The following is an 11,110-nucleotide window of genomic DNA, read 5'->3' as shown; positions in this document are numbered from 1 at the left end:
CGACCAACAGTCCAAACCTCAAAGATCTTTATTATCATAGAGGAGCAGAAAACTAGAGAATCTTCATGTTTATGAAGCTGGAATCAGTGAATTTTTTGTTGGAAATTTTCTGAACTGATGATTCAACTGTTACAATTTTATGTTCTTAAACCTAAATGACCAAATGTTTGTCACATCCTCCAGAAGAAGTTTTTATGATCTGCCGCCTCTTTCGTTAAATGTCTGATGAAGTTTAGGAAACGAAAATTATTCTATTGATGTTAGAGAGAGACGAGCTGTCTAAAACGTGTCAGAATGATGAAGATTTTACACCTCAGAGGTTTTAAAACAATAGTCGTAACTTCTGCTTTTACTTCTGAACATGAACTCGCTGTCTGACATGTGAACAAACTGCTGCTGCTGTTTCTCTGCAGACGACACATTGAAGTTCTCACATTTGTGGACATTTGTGTCTCAAACTGACTGATAAAACAGGAAGGGTTCATGTAGGGACGTGACTGGGATGGATGCAAAACTAAAACCAAAATCAACTTCTCTTTTAGTGACAGAAAATATTTTGTCAATTGATTCGTCATTTAACTCATTTTTTCTAGCAAACATGCAGAACATTCATCATTTCCAGCTTCTTAATTGTGAAGATTTCCTGCTTTTCTTTGTCGCTTGTGACAGTAAACTGAATATTTTGTGGTTCTGAACTGTTGGTCAGAAAAAAACGAGACATTTGAAGACGTCTGCTTGGACTTTAAGTTGTGACAGACATTTACTGACATTTTATAAACCAGACAGAAAATACTAAACAAATGAATAGATAATGAAAACTATGTTTAGCTCCAGCCTCAACCACAGCAACCACCACAACAGAGAGAGGAAGTGATGTCACACTGGTTCAGGAGGTGAGTTGAAGTCAGAATTTAAAAGAAATAAGTTTATGAGACAAGCTATTTTCATCATTTGTTTGTTTGTTGACAGTTGTTGAGCACACCTGGGGGCTGTTGCACAAAACCTAGATAGGGTGGCTGAATTTAGCCATGACTCGGTTGCACGAAAGCAGAGGCACATAAGTTACCATGGAGATTTATTCTGTGCAGTTAGCCTGCTCCAGACCAGGCTAACAGCCAGGCCTGATTAATCCTGGCGCTATCTGACCAGTCAGCTGTCACTCTGATCAGAAATAAATGTGTTTTACAGTTATTCCATGTTCTTCTGTATATATTTTGCTTCATTTTTATTAGCTTGCTTTAAAATACCACAGATACATTGTGATTCAGCTAAGTAGGTTCACTGTTATTTTAATTATAACCATTATCATTTTTATAATTATTCATGTGATAGTCATTACTGTTAGGCCTACTGTTCATATTGCTGTCAGAGGTTTGATGAATACGTATATTATTGCACATCTTGAGATGATTAGAAATGCTGATGAGGCCTATCCCTTACTAATAAAGGACAGTGTATGTCACTCTTCCCTGTGTACATATATTTTATTTGGAATTGGTAGCACACAGTTTGTTGTTAGGTTTCATAATTGTATAATCTTCCCAAATCATAGTCTCACTTCACTGGACCGATAACTATATAGTGTACTGTACATTCATGAAACTGGGAGGACACCACGATGTGTTTTGACCTTTTTATTTTGCAGTCATCACTTGTCAGCTTGGAGCTTGGGAGAGAGAACAACAATGATTAATACACTGTGTTACAGTCATGCTTACAGTGTGCATTGAAATCACTTCTCTGTCTAGTTTCAGGATTTCGGGGTCCAGTTTCCTCAGTGTCTTTCGTTTGATTTCCATATCAAGGTCCATATCCTGCAGTTTTTTCTTGTGGACTTTTATCTTCACATCTGCCAGTTCTATTTGTCTCTCTGGGTGTTTGGTGTATAGACATCTGACAGTTTGTGAATTCTGTAAAACACCTATCGATTAGCACAGCAGGAATTGTACATAATGTGGATTTCCTTTTGGCAATACTCACTATGTTGCCATGCTGGCTATCTGGCTGTAAAACATCTGGGTCCTGTTACAAATGTGATATTTTTTATGAGCACCACATCACTGACTTCTTATCCATTATGGACCAAAGTATTTCCACAAGATTGACATGATACATTTGTACATTATTATAAGCAATCAAGGCACTAACCAGCCTGCAGAATGTTCTTATATTTAAGCTTTACTTGTTGCCAAATCCTCTTCTGTCCAGTCGTGTTTCTTCTATAAGACCATTGATAGAGAGATATAGAGATATAGAGAGATAGAGATTTGCAAATATGGTTGTAGTACATATTCTTGCATTGTGGTTTGTAATTAGTCTTCATGGTACATTTCCTGAGTAACATTAACTTCCACTGATCACTTTTAAGGCAAAGCGTACAACTGTTAATTTGTGAAAATGACCACTATTGTCTACCAGGCTTTTTCTCTCTGTTTAATTACAGCGGCCGTATTGCCTTTTTTCTTATAATATGTTTCACCTCCTCATAAGTTTCCATTACAAGCTGTTGTTCACTTGCGGAGGAGTATGAGGCACGCGTCTTCTCCATTTCTGCAACAGTAAATCTGTGATCGACCTTGTGGTCTGTTTAAGAAAGTCGTGAATGCGCACTTATCCGAATTACTTACACCTGGCTTGACGTAGTCGCACCTCCTCATCCTGGCTTGGCAAATGTGAAATGGATTAAGCTTGGATACACTGATTAGACCAGGTCAAGCCTCACTTTTTCAGTTATCCTGGATTTCTGAATTCTGCTTTTGTGCAATAGCCCTCTGTTCAGCAGGTAACCAATCTGCACATCTTCATCGGAAACAGAGTGAAACTCTTCTTCATCTTCCTCATACCTGCACTGCTGCTGCTGCTGATAGCTGCTTTCAGTCAGTACACACACACACACACACACACACACACACACACACCTCAGGTCCTGTGATTCTTCATATAATAGAAATGATTAGAAGATGAATGTAGTTTATTGCATCGAGACACTTTGACTACAGTCGTTCTCCACTTTACTCATTGATTTGTTAACATTAAAGAAATTAATTAACAGAAATTGCAGCTGTATGCAAACATAAAGAGATCCTCAAGTTTAAATAAACACTGAGTGTTATTATTAAAGATGGCTCTGAATTAGTCATCAAATCCATTTCTGTACTTTTAGCTTTTTAATATCTTCAGATATGTGATCTGGTGTCAAACACGTCCTCTGGATGAAATGATAAAATGGACCCATCCTGTCAAACCACCTGTTAAAAGACACCAGAATACAGGAAATGACATCTACTCTGTTAAAAATGCTTCCTACGCCCACGTTTGAGTCATACGCTTCTATTTTAATCAATACATCTGTCTACAAGACTTCTGTCTTATTATGAAAAGATATCCATGTATTGATCGTGTTGATTGGTTTCTCATTCTGATCATTTAAGAGCCTCAAACTTGAAATACTTTTTATTTTAAAAGGAAGCAAACATGTTCATTATTACATACATGAAGGTCTATATTTATATATATATATATGTATACATATATATATATTTATATATCTTTTTCCTTCTGTAACAATGTTGTGAATGTGAATTAATGTCAGTTTATCTGATTACAGTCGTGTCATTAAAGCTTTTTCAATCTGACTTTGAGACACAGAAACACAAAACACAAGAAGCTTCATAAAGCAACAGTCTGTTTATTTACAGCAGCATAAAAACCAGACAACAGTTCATGTTTCACAGCAGCTCCATGTCACATTATTTTCATCTGTTTACAGAAATAATCTGATTTTCAATCGATCGTCGCCCTCATGAGGCCAAATTACATCATTACATCATGAAAACTAAACTAAACTTTTACTTTCATCAACTTTAAGGAAACAAAACTACAATCATTTAAAACTGATCAAAGTTTTGTTTTTATTTCATGTGTCTGCAGGAGTGTGGAGGACCAATCAGAGCACAGCGACTGACAGGAGGCAGAACCAATCAGAAGAGAGGGACAGCTCTGTGTAGAAACCTTACTGCTGTTGAATAATGTTTAGTAAAGGTTTGATGCCCTGAAACAACAACTGAAAGAATTCATTCTACAATCTCATTTGTAGATTGAGTCTAAAAGCTTAAAAGCAGTTTGACTTGAGTTTTGTGATTTCAGTGTTTGCTGGGAACAAATAAAGTTCTTGAAAAAAATCCAAGAGTCCAAGAATAAAGCTGGAGGATCAGCATTCAGTTTTTAATTCAGCTTAATTTAATTTGTGGTTCCATTTCATCTTATTTTATCTGCTATTTTATTCTTTTTAAATCCTGTTTATGTTATTTGTGTTTATCTCTTGTTTTGATGTCTTTTTGCAAAGCAGTTTGAGCTGCTGCAGGTCATTTTTTACAGTGTAGTGGAGCTGAAGACTCAGTGTGTTTCAGCAGACGACTCGTTCAGTACTTCTGAGGTTTGATGTGTGACCTCCTCTCAGGACGTTTAGACCTCAGTGTGAAGTGTTACCATCTCTGGATATACACACATACACATGCTCCCACTTGCATGTATTTTCACTGTACATAGTTATTGTTTTATGTATGTTTGCTTAGGTAGAATTAGATTTTGGGATATTGGTTCATTGATCAAAGCATCTGCTAAGTTTGTTGACTCTGCTATTGTTTAATAAACATTGTTATATCTTTAAAGAGAAGTCTTTTGTCATTATTATTATTATGCATTGTGAAAAGTTGATGATTGAATTCAAACCTTCTTTGTTCACTTGTGAATGTTGACATCCCTCAGATATTAGCATTCTAGGTGAACTCTTTTATGAGACTACCTTATTGTCTGGTTGTTGGTCCCAGTTTCCAGGTGGTGCCCCATTTTTATTAATACATATTAATAATTAATTAACCTTAATCATTCATAATTATATCTGATAATTATTATTAATTATTGCTAATAACCAGCCGTGCTCCTCACAGACCCAACACTTGGTGCCCCGCGTGAGGCTCTCTAACAGTTGGTGCCCGTGTGAGGCTCTCTAACAGTTGGTGCCCCGCGTGAGGCTCTCTAACAATGAAGATTTGCTGCTTTTCTTTGTCGTATGTGACAGCAAACTGAACATTTTGGGGTTCTGAACTGTTGGTCATTGAACTGTTTTCTCCAGAGTCTCTTCTCTCAGAGTCAATTGTCTCCAGATGTTGTGATGAAGTCGTTTCATCCAGTTGTTTAAAAGCAGAGAAACTGATTTTCACTCCTTTAACATCAGTTATTTGACTGTGAACGTATAAACCTGAAGAGTTTTCTGTCCTCACTTTTAATCCAAAAGTAGAGAAAATATGTTGGTTCTCTCTCAAACTTAACACCCCATCTGCATGCTATCTGATTTTTAGAATATTATTTTAATGTGAAACAGTTTCCAGGTGTGTTTTAGAGACGTCTGTCAGAAAACAGGTGAATCTATTTTCAGCTGACAAACAACCAAACTGCTTCACTGCCAACATCTGGTGAGAAGGACACACTGCTAGAGATTAAACTAGTCCAGTAACACATGGAAAATGCCAAAATTGTCTGTCTCCGGATTCTCATTTATGAAGACCAACAAGTTTAAACCCAGCAAACACTGAGACTAGATATACAATGTGCCAATAATTCCAACTCATTGTGGCCGATTGCCGATGCCAAGACCAATATTTGCACATATTTTTTTTCCATCTGACTGAGGAGACTATTATGCATGCAAGCTGGCTTTAACTGTTTGTGTTCAGGTTAAACGAACCAGATTCAACTTGTTAATTTATGAGCTTTAGTGGAGACAGGCTAGCTGTTACCACCTGTTTACAGTCTTTATGCTAAGCTAATCTAACCGGCTGCTAGCTATAGCTTCATATTTAGCATACAGACATGACAGGAATCAATCTGATCAATTAACTCTGCAAGAAACAGAATGAACTTTGATCATTTATACTGAAATTATTAAATTTAGATATTTATTTAATTTAAGAGGAAACTTGATTTCTTGACTCCTGGATTCTAAACATATTAGTTTAATTTACCTGTTTATATATTAATTTACTTTTTGTCTGTTTGTTTAGTCTATAACTTTGCTGCAGTTGAACTTTGTTATTTTATTTGGGTCTTTGTATAATTATTGATTGATAGGAATGCATTTATTGTTCCAATAAGTACATTTATGATAAGATCAAATAGCATTCAGTTTTTTAATTTCATTTATTTTAATTTGGGGTTCCATTTCATCTTATTTTATCTGCTATTTTATCCCTTTTAAATTCTGTATGTGATTTGTGTTTATCTCTTGTTTTATGTCTTTTTGTAAAGCGGTTTGAGCTGCTGCAGGTCATTTTTAAGTGTAGTGGAGCTGAAGACTCAGAAGAGGAAATGTTCAGTACTCTTGGCGTTTGATGTGTGAAGTGTTCACATCTCTGGACAGTTGAGCCTCAAACTGACTGATAAAACAGGAAATGTTCATGTGTCAGTTTGATGTTGATCATGAAGACTGTGAGCAGGTTGCTGATCGTTCTCCTCACAGGTACTCTGCTCTTTAACTTTCTATAACTCTGACTTCACACTGACTTTATGTAATATGAGACAGTTAGAGACAGTTTCTGTGGTGTGTTTACATAAAACAACAGATTTTAGCTGCTAACAGACCTGAAAGTGTTGAAGTGTCTCTTTTTGTCTTCAGTCATTGAACGCAGCAGCAGCATGAAGGTTGTTGGTCGAGCAGGTGAGAACATCTCTCTGCCGTGTAAATATGACATCAGGTATAACGGAGCGAGGTCAGCTTGCTGGGGTCGAGGATCAATACCACTTTCAGGCTGCAACAACCAGATCATCTCCACAGACGGACGTAAAGTGATAGAATCAACCAGAGTTTCCAGCAGGTATCAGTTACTGGGACGACTGGAGGATGGAGATGTTTCTCTGACGATCCTGAAAACCACAGAAGAAGATGCTGGACGGTACGGATGCAGAGTGGACATATATGGGTGGTTCAATGATCAAAAACATCACATCGATCTGACCATTGAGAAAGGTAAGAAATGGTTTTTATAAAAGAATAAAGTTTGTGCAGGAAGTTACTTGAAGGACGGAGATTCATAAACTAATGTTCAGTGTTCAGAGGTTTGATGTTATCAATTAATCTACCAATTACTTTCTTGATTCATTGATTTTTGTTCAGTTCATAAAATGTCAGTAAATTGTGAAAAATGTCCAACACAAGTTCCTGGTTTTGTTTGACCAACAGTCCAAACCCCAAAGATCTTTATTATCATAGAGGAGCAGAAAACTAGAAAATCTTCATGTTTATGAAGCTGGAATCAGTGAATATTTTGTTGGAAATTTTCTGAACTGATGATTCAACTGTTACAATTTTATGTTCTTAAACCTAAATGACCAAATGTTTGTCACGTCCTCCAGAAGAAGTTTTTATGATCTGCCGCCTCTTTCGTTAAATGTCTGATGAAGTTTAGGAAACGAAAATTATTCTATTGATGTTAGAGAGAGACGAGCTGGCTGAAACGTGTCAGAATGATGAAGATTTTACACCTCAGAGGTTTTAAAACAATAGTCGTAACTTCTGCTTTTACTTCTGAACATGAACTCGCTGTCTGACATGTGAACAAACTGCTGCTGCTGTTTCTCTGCAGACGACACGTTCAGTACTTCTGAGGTTTGATGTGTGACTGATAAAACAGGAAGGGTTCATGTAGGGACGTGACTGGGATGGATGCAAAACCAAAACCAAAATCAACTCCTCTTTTAGTGACACAAAATATTTTGTCAATTGATTCGTCATTTAAGCCGTTTTTTCTAGCAAACATGCAGAACATTCATCATTTCCAGCTTCTTAATTGTGAAGATTTCCTGCTTTTCTTTGTCGTTTGTGACAGTAATCTGAATATTTTGTGGTTCTGAACTGTTGGTCAGAAAAAAACGAGACATTTGAAGACGTCTGCTTGGACTTTAAGTTGTGACAGACATTTACTGACATTCTCTGTCAAAATTGGAAACCTCTTCTCCTCATCTGCTCCCATCACCTGCGGAGTCCCTCAAGGCTCCATTTTAGGGCCCATCTTATTCACCTTATACATGCTCCCTCTTGGCTTCATCTTCAATAAGCATAATATCTCCTATCATTGCTACGCAGATGATACACAGCTATACCTCCCATTAGAACCTGGTGATGACAATGATAACGCAGTTAGGTCCTTTCTTGACTGCGTCCTGGACGTACAAAATTGGATGGCACAAAACTATCTTCAGTTTAATGCTAGTAAGACTGAAGTGGTTTTATTTGGTCCCTCCGACTCCAGTGGGGGTATAGCTAATCTCTTAGGGCCCCTGGCCCCTTACCTTCATTCTCATGCCAGAAATCTCTGTGTTATTTTTGATTCGGCTCTAAAATTTGATAAACAAATTAATTCTGTTGTCAAAGGTTGTTATTTCCAGCTACGAAACATTGCCAAATTGAAACCGCTCCTCTCCTTCAACGACTTGAAGACTGTCACAACCGCTCTGATTTCCTCCCGTCTGGACTACTGCGATGCCCTTTATTTGAGTGTTAGCCAGTCTTCCCTGTCTCGCTCACAACTAGTGCAGAACGCTGCTGCTCGGCTAATAACTGGCACAAGGAAGAGAGACAGCATCACACCTATACTGGTCTCCCTGCATTGGTTACCAGTCAAGTATAGGACTGAGTTTAAGGTACTTTTATTTGTTTTTAAGGCTCTACATGGCCTGGCGCCCCGGTACATCTCAGAGCTCATCTGCCCCCTTCACAACACCAGATCTCTTAGATCCTCTGGTCAACTGTTGCTGAGGGGTGACCGTGCGTTTGCTGTAGCTGCCCCAAAACTTTGGACCAGCTGACCTCTTGGATTTAAGTGTTCCCCTTCCCAAGACACTTTTAAGGCCAAACTAAAGACTCACTTGTTCGCTCGGGCCTTTGACTGTCGTTAAAACCCAGTGTTCTACTATTATTTGTTTTCTGTTTGTTCTTGTTTCCTGTTTGCTGTTACCCTGTTGTGTTGTTTTAATTTATTCCTGATATCTTATTGTTCAGCACTTTGGTCAACTGTGGTTGTTTTTAAATGTGCTTTATGAATAAATTTGATTTGATTTGACATTTTATAAACCAGACAGAAAATACTAAACAAGATAATGAAAACTATGTTTAGCTCCAGCCTCAACCACAGCAGCCACCACAACAGAGAGAGGAAGTGATGTCACCCCGTGGAGAGGAAGTGATGTCACAGTCGTATGTGAAACCACAGAACCCACAGTGACACTGGTTCAGGAGGTGAGTTGAAGTCAGAATTTAAAAGAAATCAGTTTCTGAGACAAGTTTCATTTTCATCATTTGTTTGTTTGTTTGTTGACAGTTGTGGGGCGCACCTGTTCAGCAGGTAAACAATCTGCACATCTTCATCGGGAACACAGTGAGATTCTTCATCATCATCCTCATACCTGCACTGCTGCTGATAGCTGCTTACAGTCAGTACACACACACACACACACACACACACACACACACACACACACACACACACACACCTCAGGTCCTTCATATGATAGAAATGATTAGAAGATGAATGTAGTTTATTGCATTGAGACACTTTGACTACAGTCGTTCTCCACTTTACTCATTGATTTGTTAACATTAAAGAAATTAATTAACAGAAATTGCAGCTGTATGCAAACATAAAGAGATCCTCCAGTTTAAATAAACACTGAGTGTTATTATTAAAGATGGCTCTGAATTAGTCATCAAATCCATTTCTGTACTTTTAGCTTTTTAATATCTTCAGATATGTGATCTGGTGTCAAACACGTCCTCTGGATGAAATGATATGATGACATCTGTCTACAAGACTTCTGTCTTATTATGAAAAGATATCCATGTATTGATCGTGTTGATTGGTTTCTCACTCTGATCATTTAAGAGCCTCAAACTTGAAATACTTTTTATTTTAAAAGGAAGCAAACATGTTCATTATTACATACATGAAGGTCTATATATATATATATATATATATATATATATATATATATATATATATATATATATACATATTTATATATCTTTTTCCTTCTGTAACAATGTTGTGAATGTGAATTAATGTCAGTTTATCTGATTACAGTCGTGTCATTAAAGCTTTTTCAATCTGACTTTGAGACACAGAAACACAAAACACAAGAAGCTTCATAAAGCAACAGTCTGTTTATTTACAGCAGCATAAAAACCAGACAACAGTTCATGTTTCACAGCAGCTCCATGTCACATTATTTTCATCTGTTTACAGAAATAATCTGATTTTCAATCGATCGTCGCCCTCATGAGGCCAAATTACATCATTACATCATGAAAACTAAACTAAACTTTTACTTTCATCAACTTTAAGGAAACAAAACTACAATCATTTAAAACTGATCAAAGTTTTGTTTTTATTTCATGTGTCTGCAGGAGTGAGGAGGACCAATCAGAGCACAGCGACTGACAGGAGGCAGAACCAATCAGAAGAGAGGGACAGCTCTGTGTAGAAACCTTACTGCTGTTGAATAATGTTTAGTAAAGGTTTGATGCCCTGAAACAACAACTGAAAGAATTCATTCTACAATGTCATTTGTAGATTGAGTCTAAAAGCTTAAAAGCAGTTTGACTTGAGTTTCGTGATTTCAGTGTTTGCTGGGAACAAATAAAGTCCTTGAAAAAAATCCAAGAGTCCAAGAATAAAGCTGGAGGATCAGCATTCAGTTTTTAATTCAGCTTAATTTAATTTGGGGTTCCATTTCATCTTGTTTTATCTGCTATTTTATTCTTTTTAAATCCTGTTTATGTGATTTGTGTTTATCTCTTGTTTTGATGTCTTTTTGCAAAGCAGTTTGAGCTGCTGCAGGTCATTTTTTACAGTGTAGTGGAGCTGAAGACTCAGTGTGTTTCAGCAGATGACTCGTTCAGTACTTCTGAGGTTTGATGTGTGACCTCCTCTCAGGACGTTTAGACCTCAGTGTGAAGTGTTACCATCTCTGGATATACACACATACACATGCTCCCACTTGCATGTATTTTCACTGTACATAGTTATTGTTTTATGTATGTTTGCTTAGATAGAATTAG

At 37.1% G+C, this 11,110-nt stretch overlaps 1 protein-coding gene across 2 annotated transcripts; it reads left to right on the top strand.

Annotated features, from left to right (window-relative positions):
• Positions 1 to 383: 383 nt before the first annotated feature.
• Positions 384 to 11,110, top strand: LOC137196174 (T-cell immunoglobulin and mucin domain-containing protein 4-like). 2 transcript variants are annotated; one of them, XM_067609016.1, is made up of 5 exons: positions 384 to 893; positions 6,674 to 7,024; positions 9,171 to 9,292; positions 9,375 to 9,486; positions 10,457 to 11,110. In XM_067609016.1, exons 2-5 carry the CDS (start codon positions 6,694 to 6,696, stop codon positions 10,531 to 10,533), a joined length of 642 nt encoding a protein of 213 aa, XP_067465117.1. In that variant the 5' UTR covers positions 384 to 893; positions 6,674 to 6,693; the 3' UTR covers positions 10,534 to 11,110. The 2 variants fall into 2 exon arrangements, with proteins under 2 accessions (XP_067465117.1, XP_067465116.1); XM_067609015.1 differs by lacking the exon at positions 384 to 893 and adding an exon at positions 6,215 to 6,517.

This window comes from Thunnus thynnus, chromosome 13 (assembly GCF_963924715.1).
Source record: "Thunnus thynnus chromosome 13, fThuThy2.1, whole genome shotgun sequence".
NCBI classification, from domain to species: Eukaryota; Metazoa; Chordata; class Actinopteri; order Scombriformes; family Scombridae; genus Thunnus; species Thunnus thynnus.
Note: the sequence above shows the minus strand (reverse complement) of the source record. Positions and strands in the feature narration are given on the sequence as shown.